General features: G+C 41.3%; 1 protein-coding gene across 1 annotated transcript in view; it reads right to left on the reverse strand.

Annotated features, from left to right (window-relative positions):
• Positions 1-16,618, reverse strand: part of PTPN21 (protein tyrosine phosphatase, non-receptor type 21) — a 78,906-nt gene that overhangs the window by 38,873 nt on the left and 23,415 nt on the right. Inside the window, 3 exon segments of the mRNA XM_003356769.4 lie at positions 71-138; positions 2,074-2,171; positions 8,552-8,721. Of these exon segments, the coding sequence (XP_003356817.2) occupies positions 71-138; positions 2,074-2,171; positions 8,552-8,721 (336 nt within the window).

Here is a 16,618-nt window from a genome sequence, read left to right on the forward strand (position 1 = left end):
ACTTCAGGGATTATTAGGCGTATAGAAGTATACTGTTTACAGAAAGCCCCAATGGCAAAAGAAATCTTACCACAGGAAGCAAGGCAAATTTCTGAAGAAAGTCCTGGGATTCATACTGATCAAAGTCACCAAAATCAGCTATATAAAATGACAAATAGTCACAGGTCAATTATGTTTAATTGGAAGCACAACATGCACAACTATATTTCAGTATGCAGTACAGAGATGGTTAGAAGTCAAATTTGCCTTACAGTTTATAAGGTGTGTGTATGTGTATATTGGCCACGCCTGTAGCATATGGAAGTTCCTGGGTCAGGGATCGAATCTAAGCCACAGCTGCAACCTGCACCACAGCTGTGACAATGCTGGATGCTTAACCCATGGTGCCACAGCAGGAACTCCTAAAGTGTATATATATTTTTTTGTTTTTATTTTTGTCTTTTTAGGGCCTCACCCACAGCATACAGAGGTTCCCAGGCTAGAGGTTGAATTGGAGCTGTAGCTGCTGGCCCACACCACAATCATAGCAATGCAGGATCCGAGTCACATCTGTGACCTACACAACAGCTCATGGCAACACCAGATCCTTAACCCACTGAGAGAGGCCAGGGATTGAACCTGCATCTTCATGGATGCTAGTCAGATTCGTTTCCACTGGGCCATGACAGGAACTCCATAAAGTGTATATTTTTCAAATTTTTAAAAATTTTAGAAAACATTAATAAGGTAGATTCATGTGAGTTGACTTAGAAAAATGCCTTTTAATAATGTGCAAAAAAAGACAGAAACTATATAAATGATCTCAATTTTTGTCATTAAAAAACAAACAAAACCTACCCTGTAATCATGTACGCTTACTTACACACAGAAAAACATCAGGAAGAAACCAAACCATTCAAAGTAGTGATTACCTCTAGAGAATGGAATTATATCATCTGAGTATGTTACAGTAAGATGCATTTCCTTAGAAAAACTTAACTGGAGTTCCCATCATGGCGCAGTGGTTAACGAATCCGACTAGGAACCATGAGGTTGTGGGCTCGATCCCTGGCCTTGCTCAGTGGGTTAAGGATCCAGCGTTGCTGTGAGCTGTGGTATAGGTTGCAGACGCAGCTCAGATCCCGCGTTGCTGTGGCTCTGGCGTAGGCCGGTGGCTACGGCTCCAACTGGACCCCTGGCCTGGGAACCTCCATGTGCCGCGGGAAGTGGCCCTAGAAAAAGCAAAAAGACAAAAAAAAAGAAAAAAAGGAAAACTAAACAGTTAAAAAAATTCAGCAAAAAGCGTATGAAAAACTAACTCTTAAAGCCAAAGATGGCACTTAAGAAGATTCAAAGTACCTCGCATTCAAAGTACACACTCCTTTGAATGCGGCTCCATGTGTATCAGGCATTTGCTTGTCTAGAAATATGTCTCCATGCCTGCTAATATCTGAATGCATTTTGTAATGATTCTGATTAAAATTCAACTCCCAAGATTAAATGCCAGTTATTACTGTAAATAATGCCCCATCAGTAATCATTCCTAAGTATATGACATACACATAGATTAGATATGTGAAAAATAACAAACAATTCAAAAATCCTTGCCAAATGCAAAACTATTGTGGTTAACAATGCTCTACAATCGAGGACAACTGTTTAAGACACCAAATAAACAACGTATGCTTAAAGTATTAAGAGAACGTAACCTCATCAACTCACTGGCTGATCTTTCTTTTGAAAACATAAGCCAGCAGCAGATCAAGTCCTTGAACTAGAGGAATATATAGCATGTTAAATGCTGTGTGTGCGTGTGTGTGTGTGTATTTTCTCTCTATTTTTGATCTGTTTGCTCTGCTGACATCTGATGACATGCCAAAGCTTCCAGAAGTCTCATATTTCATTGAGGTAATCCAAACTCATTTACTCCCCACAAGGAAGCCCTTTAGATAACAGAATAATATTTTACTAATATAGAAAACTGCTCTATAGTAGTTACTTTCTATAAAGTCAGTTACTTTATAAACCCCTTACTATTTTTAACATACATTTTAATCTGATAGATCTATTACATTATTAATTGCCATTATTTACCTTGAACAGCTAAACCTGCTAGCTGAATTGCTTGTTCTAATGTACAGGGAATGTTTCCTTCCAAGATATCTTTCTTCAGCTGAAGATAATACTGATACCTATTTAAAAAAAAAAAAAAAGAGGACAATTTTTAAAAGTCAGTATCAGTATTACCTCCAAATTAAGACACAGTGCGCTTTAACATAATTTGGTGGAGGAGCATAAACTAACCAAAACCTTACGATCAGATGGTTTCGGAGTTCCCGTCGTGGCACAGTGGTTAACGAATCCGACTAGGAACCATGAGGTTGCGGGTTCGATCCCTGGCCCTGCTCAGTGGGTTAACAATCCGGCGTTGCCTGTGAGCTGTGGTGTAGGTTGCAGACGTGACTCGGATCCCGCGTTGCTGTGGCTCAGGCGTAGGCCGGTGGCTACAGCTCCGATTCAACCCCTAGCCTGGGAACCTCCACATGCCGAGGGAGCGGCCCCAAAAATGGCAAAAAAAAAAAAAAAGATCAGATGGTTTCAAAGAATGACAGGAATGTCTTTGACCTTATCTACACACACACACACACACACACACACACACACACACACACACACCCCCAAACATACTATAATCAATTTACAGTCGCTGTAGTTATTTCAAAGTTACAAGCTACAATCATTTAGAAGACAGCTAGTCATCTGTCTTATGTCCTATAAAACAGTCTCTAAGTTTTGCCATTCTAGTTGGAGAAACAGAGAATCAATGGCCAATCTTTAAAAACTCTAATTAGTAACTTGCTGATGTAAGACTTTACTAACCCTGGAAAGTAAAGCCAGAAGAAAATGGTCCCTGATATTTTAGACCAGGCGTATATTAAGATATTGTTTGATGAAATACCAAAAAGAATAGCTGCTAAGATGCTTTCTCAATATTCTTGTAATGTGAGTTTATTTCTGTTTAGGCTTTCAATATATAGGGCACTAGTTACCAGCACAAGCTGTAGTCAAGCAGACCCAAGTTAAATTTCAGATCTTCAACTTAGCATTTTGCCTGAACTTGGGCAAGGCATAATCTGTGGGTTTAAATTATCACTAGTGGAGTTCCCGTCGTGGCACAGCAGTTAACAAACCTGACTAGTATTCATGAGGATGCAGATTCAATTCCTGGCCTGCTCAGTGGGTTAAAGGATCCAGTGTTGCCTGCAGTGTAGGTCACAGACGTGGCTTAGATCCCCTGTTGCTGTGGCTGTGGTGTAGGCCAGCAGCTGCAGCTTCAACTCATCCCCTAGCCTGGGAACTTCTATATGCACCAGGTGTGGCCCTAAAGAGTCAATCAATCAATAAACAAATTATCATTAGTAATATGAGGATACTACCACCCCTTCACAAGGCTGAACATATCAAGGAATATATGTAAAGCTCTTAGTATAATACTACAAAATAATTTAACGAACATTTGTTATTACTATTAGCAGCCATCTACTTTCAGCCAGTCAGGGAATTCCCTCGTGATACAGCAGGTTAAGGACCCACTGTTGTTACTGTAGCAGATTGGGTCACTGCTATGGCACTGGTTCAATCCCTGGCCAAAGAATTTCCACATGCTGTGGGCATGGCCAAAACAAAAAGTACTTCCAGCCAGTGAGCAGTATTTCATCGGTATCACTTGTCCATCTTAAAGCTCTACGGTGAAGATTTATTCTGCCTTTCATTTATTCACTTAGGTAATTTATAGGGTCTGCTATACATCAAGCATTGTTCTAGATGCTTGGGATCCATTGTTGAAAGAAGGTCCACCAACTTTCCGCCAGTATGGTCTACAGAACTATCTTGAATCCAGAATTTCTTCCAGGAGTTCCTATGGCTCAGCGATTAACAAACCCAACTAGTATCCATGAGGACATGGGTTCGATCCCTGGCCTCGCTCAAAAGGTTAAGAATCTGGCATGGCCATGTGTGGTGTAGGTCGAAGATGCAGCTCAGATCTGGCATTGCTATGGCTGTGGGGTGGGCCGGTGGCTACAACTCTGATTTGACCCCTAGCCTGGGAACCTCCATATGCCTCGGGTGCGGCCCTAAAAAAAAGAAGAAAAAAAAAAAAAGACAGAATCTCTTCCAGGTTTGATGTCTGTTCAGCTACAGGTCGCATCTGAATTCCGCCAAGAGCCCACCCCTTTAATCGCTTCATAGATGTCTTTACATCATCTTCATTTCCTCTAGCTACCTTTGAGGTTTCCATTCTTTGTTACCGAAGAACCTGACCAAAACACCATCCATTGCAAGAAGAATTTAGATCCAGCTTTATCGCCTTCCACCTGCGGAACCCACAGATCCCCCTCAGCCCGCAACAGAAGGCTGGGAGCTCTGGGATCCTGTCAAAGAGGAAACTTTGAAATTTCTACCAGGCAGTTTCTTTCAATCACCTATTTGAAGGTTGTGCATAAAGAAATATATCTACTGAACATGCTCTCCACATAGTCCACTCTAAATATTCTTGGTTCTTTCCGTACTTTTCTCACTGGAAAGCGGCACACCTGAACCACATTATCTTAGCCTTCAACAGAATTTTTTTCTTTGCCTCATAGTACACTTTTGCTGTGATGAGAGTCGTTTCCTCCACATTTACTCATTGCTTGTTCAATGTCTTTTACATAAAATCCCCCCTGATAATGTCTTTCTAAATGATACACCAGGAAAATCGGTCAGGTATGCAAACTGGTATGCTTCTCTTCCTCAGAAAATGAATGCTGGAGTTCCCATCGTGGTGCAGCGAAAACAAATCCGACTAGGAACCATGAGGTTGCGGGTTCGATCCCTGGCCCCGCTCAGTGGGTTGAGGATCTGGCATGGCCATGAGCTGTGGGGTAGGTCGCAGAGGTGGCTCGGATCTGGCATGGCTGTGGCTGTGGTGTAGGCAGCAGCTGCAACTCTGCTTAGACCCCTAGCCTGGGAACCTCCATATGCCGTGGGTGCAGCCCTAAAAAGACAAAAGACAAAAGACAAAAAAAAAAAAAAAAAGGAAAGAAAATGAATGCTGGAATTCAAAATATTCCTTCTTTCCTCCTGACTGCCATGAAGCTCAGAGCTAAAATCCAGGCATAACCTGAATGAACATTCCTCCATTACCCTCTTGGCCATTGTCTCCAACGTAAGAGCCCCCTTTTACTGATGAGGGGCTGGAGCTCAAATTACGTCACATGCTCAAACCCACAGAGTTGGCATCTGCATTCAGCCAGGCCCAAATGACTCCAAAGCTCATGTTCTTAATGATCACAAATCAGTTATGGATTTTTCTAGTATTTTTATCGTAATTTTTTTTTTTTTTTTTTTTTTTTTTAGTATTTTTATACTTTTGTCCACAGACTACAATGGTTGAGAGCAAGGATTCAGGAGCCAGCCTGAACTGAAATCCCAGTTCCACTGCCTAAGAGCGGTGTGCCCTTGGGCAAAAGAGTTGCCCTTTCTGACTCTACTTTTCTTCATCCACGAAACTGAAATAACAACAATACCTATATTATAGGATTGATTGTGAGAATTAAGTGAATTAACAAGTGTAAAGTGCTTGGCCAAAGTGGCAAACATACAGTAAGGAACAGAAGTGCTTCCTTCTATTATTATCTTTCATTGCATTGTCCCTAAAATTCTATTAGGGCCATACCACGGCATATGGACATTCCCAGGCTAGGGGTTGAATCAGAGCTGCAGCTACCAGCCTATGCCACAGCCATAGCAACGAGGGATCCAAGCCGCATCTGCGACCTACACCACAGCTTATGGCAACACCAGATCCTTAACCCACTGAGCAAGGCCAGGGATCGAACCCGTGTCCTCATGGATACTAGTCGGGTTCGTCACCATGAGCGACAACAGGAACTCCAAAAGTCAGCTCCTTTACCTTCCCTGTTCATGTTCCCCACATCCCGCCCCTAAGAAACCAGGGCCTTAACTAAAGCATTTATTACCACAATACACTATAACTGTTTGACTTACGTGAACTGTCAGTTCCATCAGGCTGTGAGGAACTCCTCCAGAGTAAGGGTAAAGCATCTCCATTTGTACATTCACCTCCCACAGTAACCAATATAATTCTTACACACTGTATTATATCTTTAATAAAGGCTCAAATAAGGGAGTTCCCTTCATGGCTCAGTGGTTAACAAATCCATCTAGGAACCATGAGGTTGCAGGTTCAATCCCTGGCCTCGCTCATGAGTTGTGGTATAGCTCACAGGCACGTCTCAGATCCCGAATTGCTGTGGCTCTGGCACAGGCCTGTGGCTACAGCTCAAATGAGACCCCTAGCCTGGGAACCTCCATATGCCGTGGGTGCAGCCCCCAGAAAAGACAAAAAAAAAAGGTTTAAATAAATGAGTCAAGGTGGTCAGTTGCTGTTTTCTCCTCCTACCTATTTCTCTCTCCAGTATTTATATCTCAGATCTGTGTTACAGTCAGTGCATGCTTATCCCTACAACTGATCCTAGCTTCTTTGGTTTTCCATCTTCTTCCAATAATTAACTGTAAACTCGATACATAAAAAGAACATTCCACAAACACAGGGCAGTAGCAGGTTCTTTCAGTTTTTTTTGTTTGTTTGTTTTTTTTGTTTGTTTGTTTTTTGTTTTTTTTGCTTTTTAGGGCTGCGTCCATAGCATATGAAGATTCCCAGGCTAGGGTTCAAATTGAAGCTTTAGCTGCCGGCCTACACCACGACCACAGCAACGCAGGATCCAAGCCTCATCTGGGACCTACACCACAGCTTACGGCAAGGCCAGGGATTGAACCCACATCCTCATAGATACTAGTCAGGTTCGTTAACTGTTGAGCGACAACGGGAACTCTGAGTACCAAGTTCTTAATATCTGCAGGGCATTATGTTAAGGGTTTTTTTTTCTGCTTTTTAGGGCCACAATTGCAGCATTTGAAAGTTCCCAGACTAGGGGTCAAACTGGAGTTGCAGCTGCTGGCCTACGCCACAGTCACAGCAATGCAGGATCTGAGCTGTGTCTGCAACCTACACCACAACTCACAGTAACACTGGATTTTTAACCCACTGAGCGAGGCCAGAGATGGAACACACATCCTCATGGATACTAGTTGGGTTCGTAACCCAATGAGCCACAATGGGAACTCATGTGTTAAACACTTTTCGAAAGGCAAAGTTTAAAGAAAACATGGGTTTAAAAATCTAAGAAAAAGATAGGTACACAAATAACTATAGTGAAAGGCTGTGCCAACTGCCATCTTAACGTAAGTACAAGCAAATTCTAGAACAGCCTGGAGAGAGCAAAGCTCATTCCAGCCTGCAGGGGTCACAGAAGCTTTATAGAGGAGGTGCCTTTTGAACTAAAATTCAGATGAACAGGATTCCAGCACATAGATATGAAAGCAAGGTACAGGACACCAAAGTGAGAAGGCAGATAGCATGTTCAGGACACTGGAAGTAGTCCAGCTCGGCTCAAAAGTGACGTTAAACGGGTCTAAATAAAGATAAGGGTAGTAGTGGATTTTGGAAAATATGAAAGGCAAGAATCCAAAATTTTATTCCTTGGCCTTTTTTTTTATCTTTAAGGAAAAAAAAAAAAAAAAAAAAAAAAAAGAGGAGTTCCCATTGTGGTTCAGCAATAACAAACCTGACTAGTAACCATGAGGAAGCAGGTTCAGCCTCCAGCCTCACTCAGTGGGTTAAGGATCTGGTGTTGCCGTGAGCTGTGGTGTAGGTCACAGATGCGGCTCAGATCTGGGATTGCTGTGGCTGTGGTGTAGGCCAGCAGCTGTGGCTCTGATTCAATCCCTAGCCAGGGAACTTCCATAGACAGGGAGTATGGCCCTAAAATATAATTAAAAAAAAAAAAAAAAAAAGGTCTAAAAATATAAGGTTGGTGGTGGATTTTGAAGAATATAAAAGGCAGGCTCAAGAATCCAAATTTTATTCCTTGGTTTTTTGCTTTATCTTTATGAAAAAAAAAAAATTTAGATCCTCTAGCCCACTCCTTGGTACCTTCTACCCTTTCTGCCTTTGTCCCTTTTAAGTGCACTTACTGCCCAAAGTTTTCTGATCTCAAACTCTCCACCTGTCCTTCTCCCCCCATCTGCATATAGAATTCGGCTGCTGGTGTCACAACTAGAAGGACCCTTCTACATGCTTCCTTGAGTAGATACAGACTTTGTGACTAATTTTTTTTAAATCTCCTTTCTCATGTCACTGTTACAAAGATAAGAAACAAATCAACAAAAAACATTAAAAAGTGATAGCACTACAAGAAGAGTTCGCCACCAGGGTAAAAACATCCTATTTCCCCTTAATCATTCCTTTGGGCCTTTCGAACCCATAATCCATGCAACATGCAATAAAGCACTCTGACACATCCCATACCAGAACCTCCCCATGACACTGCAGCTAAAAATTCGGGGCCAGAGGGCAAGGTTTAATTTGAACTCCTGACTTCAACCTTAGTTTCACTTTTTTAATCTCACTACATGTCCTAAAAACAGGCAGCACGATATTCCTTACCTGGTAATCTCCTGCTGCAGCTGTGAAACTGAAGGCACATAAAACACGACTCCAAAATAGACAGTAGGTTCCAATGCATATTTATCCAGCTGCTTCTTGAGAGGTTTTTCCAAATCCACCCACCGGCGCTGGTTTTGCTTGTTGTAGTACCAGAGGCTGAAGTAAGTGATCTGGAAAGAGGGGGAGTCACTGAAGGAGACAGAAACGTACAAAAGGATTTCTGTACATTAATTGCTCTAATCCAGGACCTGGGACCAAGGGACCACAGGCTTCTATCGCTTCTCTTCTCAGAAAAGGACCACAGCAAAACCTGACGGGGGAAAAAGAGAGGCAAGACCTATCTCTATGTAGATACTCATCCAGGAAACAGAGGTGAAAAGTCAGTTATGCTTGCAGACTATTTCTTGAACTCTGCACAGAAAATGTCCAGACATCAGAATGAAGCAGGTGCTACACCATTTCACGTAAGTTCAACCACAACAAAAATACTGAAAAAAAATAAGGTTTTAAATTATCAAAATACTAAATTTATCATAATTAATAGTTTATAAAAAGCATAACTGGGCTTCTACCTAGTTGAAATCTGACAAGATAGTAGGTGTTTTTTTGCTGTTGTTATTTTTTACTTTTTTAGGGCTGCGCATGCAGCATATGGAAGTTACCAGACCAGGGTCAAACTGGAGTTGCAGCTGCTGGCCTACGCCACAGTCACAGCAATGCCAGATCCGAGCCGTGTCTGCGACCTACACCACAGCTCACAGCAACGCCGGATCCTTAAGCTGCTAAGCAAGACCAGGGACTGAACCCGCATCCTCATGGATACTAATCAGGTTGGTTATCCACTGAGCCACCATGGGAACTCCCCTGACTAGAGTTTCACAACGCTCAAGTGTGGTTTCTATAAATGATTTCTATAAAAATTATTTCATGTAAATACTGTAAATTCTAGTAATAAAGATACAACCGCAACTCTCTTCATCCTCCAAAGTGCATTAGGTGCAAATTTAAAGCAACTGTAATAATGGGAGTTCCCGTCGTGGCTCAGCAGAAACGAATCTGACTAGTAAGTATCCATGAGGACACAGGTTCAATCCCTGGCCTCGCTCAGTGGGTTAAGGATCCGGCGTTGCTGTGAAACTGAAGGCACATAAGGTCACAGATGTGGCTCGGATCCCATGTTACTGTGGCTGTAGTGTAGGCTGATGGCTACAGCTCTGATTCAACCCGTAGCCTGGGAACTTTCATGTGCCGTGGGTGCGACCCTAAAAAAAAAGACCAAAAAAAATTTTTTTAAATAAATTAATAAAGCAACTATAATGCTAATGCAGGTAAATACATCCACCCACCCACCCCACCCCAAACACACACAAGAAAAGCTATACCTAAAGCAGTAAAATAACTTGCGTCTTACTAAGAAGTTTAAGAAAAACGCCCAAATATTAGCATTCAGATTCCAGCTGCTGTGTAATGAAACTGTTCAGGTAAATCAGTCCTAACCTTTGACATGGTCAACCTGAAAGGGTGCTCATGCACTTAGGGGTTGAAATGAGAGCCCCAGGCCACGGCTAATATTTACCTCAAGTTTAATTTACAGATCAAGGCAACTAGAAAAATCACTGCTTTGTTTGAGGCTCTACAGGAATACTGTGGAAAAGGACTTCCTACAAGGTGACTGTTCTGTATCTGCACGCGCCAGAACAGCAGCCACTAGCCACATGTGGCTGCTGGGCACTTGAAATGCGGCCAGTGCAGCTGAGGAACTAAATTTATAATGTTACTAAATTTACAATTTTACTTGACTTGAATAGCTGTAAACATCTAAGGGCCACTGTATTGAATAATACAGCTTCAGAGCAACAATAAAATGAGAAACAATGATACTAAGGCTTTAACCTATAATCCTCAGTCAAAAAGTGAGTTTTTTTGTTGTTGGTTTGGGTTTTTTGGCTTTGGGTTTTGTTTCGTTTTGTTTTCTTTGGCCTCGCCCACAGAATGCAGAAATTCTCCAAGGATTGAACCAGAGCTACAGCAGTGATATGAGCCACAGCAGCGACAATACTGGATCCTTAACTACTAGGCCACCAGGGAACTCCAAAAAATGAGTTTTTAATTTACAGAGAGAAAGAGTAATTATATAAATATGTCCTCAATATTAATTTCATCTTACAATTTTTTCTTTATTTTATTTTATTCTACTTATTTATTTAAGGTCTTTTTACCTTTTTTTATTTTTTTAGGGTTACACCTGCGACATATAGAGGTTTCCAGGCTAGGGGTCAAATCGGAGCTACAGCTGCCAGCCTATAGCACAACCACAGCAACATTGGATCCTTAACCCACTGAACGAGGCCAGGGATTGAACCCATGTCCCCATGGATGCTAGTCGGGATTGCTAACCGCTGAGCCACATCAGGAACTCCCATCTTAGAATTTTTCACAAGGGAAGAACCATACCTTTAAAACGAGTCTACTAAAAAATAAAATAAAATAAAATAAAACGAGTCTACTAATCAAATAAACTCAACAAGAGCGAACAATGTATCCACGTTCCCTTTATATCCAAACAACTAGAATAGTGCAGGAATTCAGTGAATTTTGAACGAAAGAATGAATATTCCTTCACTTCTACGTTGTCATCCAAGTCATCACATACGAATGGAATATTCTAAACATGTACTATGTACCAGATTCTCTTCCAAGATTAAATCAATATCATATATTAAATCACCAGCAATACCTTATCAGATAGATATTCGTTGTGTGTGTTAAAAACTCTAAAACCAGTGTTTCTCCAAATGCTGTCTTTGGACCACCTCTAGCAGAATTACCTGGACAGCAGTGAGCCCTACAGAGCTATTAAATTCTCAAGTAATTCTTCTGTTAAAGTCTGAAAACCACTACACTACACCACACGGCCCCCCTCCAATGTTATGCAGAAAATAACTCCTAGGAGCAATCTATCCTTGAAAAGCCACATGGAAATCAAATTTTTGAAAATCCAAACACACCTGAACACAGCAGAAAGTATCAGTCCTACTGCTAATTATTTTCTGTAACTCTGATCATGTTTATAAATTACATGTCATCTGTAAGGAAAGAATAGTAGCACCTTTTTAGAAAACAGGTACTATTCCTATTCCTTCTTTCTTTTGAATGGCAACTTATAGAAAAGAAAAATCTGGTAACAGAAAGAAGACACTGATTAAAGTCCAAAGTCCTGGGATTAATTTCCAACGCTTGCTAGCTAGGAAGTGGAAAAGTCAATCAGTCCAATTCAGTTTTCTCAAGTGTAAAATAAGGTAGTACTTCCTTCACAGCTCCCGCATGAGATCCAAATGCAAAGCATATATGAATGCATTTGGCCACTGGAAAAGCTGGTTGTTTTTGTTTTTGTTTTGGGTTTTTTTTTTGCCTTTTTACCATTTCTTGAGCCACTCCCGAGGCATATGGAAGATCCCAGGCTAGGGGTCCAATCGGAGCTGTAGCCGCCGGCCTATGCCAGAGCCACAGCAATGCCAGATCCAAACTGCGTCCGCAACCCACGCCACAGCTGACAGCAACGCCGGATCCTTAACCCACTGAGCAAGGGCAGGGATCGAACCCACAACCTCATGGTTCCTAGTCAGATTCGTTAACCACTGAGCCACAACAGGAACTCCGGAAACCATAATTTTTTTAAAGATTATTTAGTTTCACCCACTCTCCTAAACACATACACAAAAAAAAAACAAAGACTCTGAAAAAAAAAACTTTTCTAATTACATTTATTTGGATTGATTTACAACACATTTCTGTTAACTGTATTTATGTGTTATGTTCTACCTGAGCAGTGGACTGTATGTACTATGTTTGATCTATAACACGTACCACTGCTATGCATTAAATTCTACAAATATTTACTTTTTGCCATAAATATAGAATATTGTGCTTCCCCCCTCCCCAAGATTGGGCATTCTTTAGGAATCTAAAGCTGTTTTGGGAGTTCCTGTCGTGGCTCAGTGGTTAACGAATCCGACTAGGAACCATGAGGTTGCGAGTTCGGTCCCTGCCCTTGCTCAGTGGGTTAAGGATCCGGCGTTGCCGGATGTGACATGGAAAAGGTCACATGTGCCGTGGGTGTAGCCCTAAAAAGCCAAAAAAAAAAAAAAAAAATATATATATATATATATACATATATACACACATATATATACACACATATATACATATATATATATACATATATACACACATATATATATATATCCTTCCTCATTCTATAAGGCAGCATTATCCTGATATCATTATCTGATATCCTGATATCCTCTATATATAGAGAGAGAGACATACTGGTAAAAGGAGAAACATTTAGACCAATAATATGATATAAAATTTAGTCCAGAAATAAACCCATGCATCTCTGATCAATTTATTTTCAAGAGCACCAAGACAATTCAGTGGAGAAAAAACAGTCTCCTCAACAAACAGTTCTGAGACAGCTGAAGACCACAATCACCAGAACGAAATCAGATACTGACCTAATAATACTATATACAAAAATTAACTCAAACTGGATCAATAACCTAAGTATTAACAAATAAGCCACAAAACTCTTTAGAAGAAAATGCAGGAGTAAATCTTTGTGATCTTGAATTTGGACATAGATTTTTTTTTTTTTTAATTTTATGGCTGCACCTATGGCATATGGAAATTCCCAGGCCAGGCATTTACTCTAAGCCCCAGCTGTAACCTGCACAGCAGCTGTGGCAACGGTGGATCCTTTATGCCCCTGCACCAGGCTGGGGATCAAACCTGCACCTCTGCAGCAACTCAAGCCACTGCAATCAGATTCTTAACCCACTATGCCACAGTGGGAACTTCTGGAAATACACTCTTAGATATAATACCAAAACTATGAGCCACAAAGGAAAAAACAGACAAATATGACTTCATCAAAATTTAAAACTGCAACAAAAGACCAATCAAGAAAGCAAAAAGGAGTTCCTGTTGTGGTACAGCAGAAACAAATCCAATACCCATGCAGATGTCAGTTCAATCCCTGGCCTCACTCAGTGGGTTAAGAATTGGCGTTTCCCATGAGCTACGGTATAATTTGCAGGCGAGGCTCAGATCTGGTATGGCTGTGGCTGTGGCCGGCAGCTGTAGCTCCGATTCAACCCCTTCCATGTGCCATGGGTGTGGATCTAAAACCGCCCCCCCCCCAAAAAAAAGGAAAGAAAGCAAAAAGACAACCTATAGAATGGGAGAAAATATTTGCAATCATATTTGTGAATTACATATTCAAAAGGGTCTAGTAATGGAGAGTAATAAGAAATAATATTAAAGAACTCGTGGAGTTCCTGTCGTGGCACAGTGGTTAACGAATCCGACTAGGAACCATGAGGTTGCGGGTTCGGTCCCTGCCCTTGCTCAGTGGGTTAACGATCCGGCGTTGCCGTGAGCTGTGGTGTAGGTCGCAGACGCGGCTCGGATCCTGCGTTGCTGTGGCTCTGGCGTAGGGCGGTGGCTACAGCTCCGATTTGACCCCTAGCCTGGGAACCTCCATATGCCGCGGGAGCGGCCCAAGAAATAGCAACAACAACAACAACAACAAAAAAAAAGACAAAAGAAAAAAAAAAAAAAAAAAAACTACAATGATACCCATCAGGATGGTCATAATTTAAAATAAAAAATAAGTGTTGCTGAGGAATCAGAAAAATTGGAGCCCTTGTACACTGCTGGTAGGAATGTAAAATGGTTCAGCTGCTATGGAAAACAGTGTGGCTAAATCTTTAACATATAATTACCATATGACACAGCAATTCCACTCCTACATATTTTCCTCAAAGAACTAAAAGCAGGTACTCAATGAAAGTTCCTTTGTGGCACAGCAGGTTAAGGATCTGGCATTGCTCTCACTGTAGCACAGGTTGCAACTGTGGTTCAGGTTTGATCCCTGGTATGGGAACTTTGACATGCCACAAGCACAGCTAAAAAATAAAAATAAATAGGGGAGCTCCCGTCGGGGCTCAGTGGTTAACTAATCCAACTAGGAACTATGAGGTTTCGGGTTCCATCACTGGCCTTGCTCAGTGGGTTGAGAATCCAGCATTGCCATAAGCTGTGATACAGGTTGCAGATGCAGCTCGGATCCCAAGTTGCTGTGGCTCTGGCATAGGCTGGCAGCTACAGCTCCAATTGTACCCCTAGCCTGGGAACCTCCATATGCCACGGGTGCAGCCCTAAAAGGCAAAAAAAAAAAAAAAAAAATGAAACTAGGTAGGGATAGTACTGTGAATGTACTAAATGCCATTGAATTGTTAACTTTAAAATCATTAATTTTCGAGCTTCCCTTGTCACTACATGGTATTACTTCTACTAGTGGCTGTGACTTGACCCCTGGCTTGGGAACTTCCATGTGCCATAGGTATTGTCACTTGTTTAAAAAAAAAGAAAAAAAAATAGTTCTTCCTGTTATGTGACTTCTATCTCAAAAAAAGATATTTTTAAAGATCAGTACTCATAATTAAAATCAAGCACAGAATTTTAAAACTTTTTTTTTTTTTTTTTTTGTCTTTTTGCTATTTCTTTGGGCTGCTCCCATGGCATATGGAGGTTCCCAGGCTAGGGGTCCAATCAGAGCTGTAGCCACCAGCCTACGCCAGAGCCACAGCAATGCGGGATCCGAGCAACATCTGCAACCTACACCACCGCTCACGACAACGCCGGATCGTTAACCCACTGAGCAAGGGCAGGGACCGAACCCGCAACCTCATGGTTCCTAGTCAGATTTGTTAACCACTGCGCCACGACACGGGAACTCCTAAAACTTGATTTTTAAATGTTTAAATATATTAAGTTCAGTTTATCTGAAAAAGTCTTAAGGGAAAAAAATGAAACAAAAATAGATGAAACCTAGCTATGTGTTAATTAGATTGCATATTTTCTACCATCTATATATATATATATATAATTTATCTAATATCTATTTTCTAATATGTATACTTGTACAGTTTAACAAGTACCTGGCAAACTCAACCATCTGCAACATACATCAGAAACACTGGGAGTTCTCTTGTGGTGCAACCGGTCAAGGGGCATTGTCACTGCAGCAGCTTGGGTCGCTGCTCTGGTGCCAGTTTGATTCCTGGCCCAGAAACTTCCACATGCCACAGATGCAGCCAAAAAAAAACAAAATAAAACACTGTGTAGGCAAAAATGTGTTTGATTAATGGAAAAACTGTCAAAATCAAAATAAATGCCTTGACACAAGGCTTACTTATTTCTCTCTTTTTTTTTTTTTGCCGGCCTACACTACAGCCACAGCAATGTGGGATCCGAGCCACGTCTACGACCTACACCACAGCTCACAGCAACTCTGGATCCCAGACCCACTAATTGAGGCCAGGGATCAAACCTGCATCCTTATGGATACTAGTCAGATTAGTTTCCACTGCACCACAACAGGAACTCCCTCCTTTCGTTGGACTTTTTTTTCTTATTTTATACATATTTGAAATGAGTTTAGTGATTTGGTTATCCAATTTAAAGCAGAATAAAAGATGACACATTAAAGGGAAAAGACATGTTGGCAATAGCAGGAAGTGATGGGTAATACATACTAAATAAAAATCCTTTCAAAAGAAGTTATAAAGAATTACAAGGCACAGTAGTCTGGAGTTCTTTTTCAAACAAATAACTCTAAACATTAATTAGTATGTATTTAATAGCAACCACTATTGCTAATAATTAGTCAGCGTCCTTTCGTTTAAGACGGGTAGAGACTAGTTGAAAAAGCTTTCTAAAGATTGGCATTAAAAATAGTTTGGACAGGGAGTTCCTGTCATGTGGCTCAGAGATTAGCAAACCTGATGAGCATCCATGAAGATTCGGGTTTGATCCCTGGCCTTGCTCAGTGGGTTAAGGATCCGGCGTTGCCATGAGCTGTGGTGTAGGTTGCAGATGCAGCTCGGATCTCGCATTGCTGTGGCTGTGGCATAGGCCGGCAGCTACAGCTCCGATTGGACCCCTAGCCTGGGCACCTCCATATGCCGCAGGTGAGGCCCTTAAATGACAAAAGAGACAAAA

The sequence above is a fragment of the Sus scrofa genome, chromosome 7, assembly GCF_000003025.6.
Source record: "Sus scrofa isolate TJ Tabasco breed Duroc chromosome 7, Sscrofa11.1, whole genome shotgun sequence".
In the NCBI taxonomy this organism is placed as follows: domain Eukaryota; kingdom Metazoa; phylum Chordata; class Mammalia; order Artiodactyla; family Suidae; genus Sus; species Sus scrofa.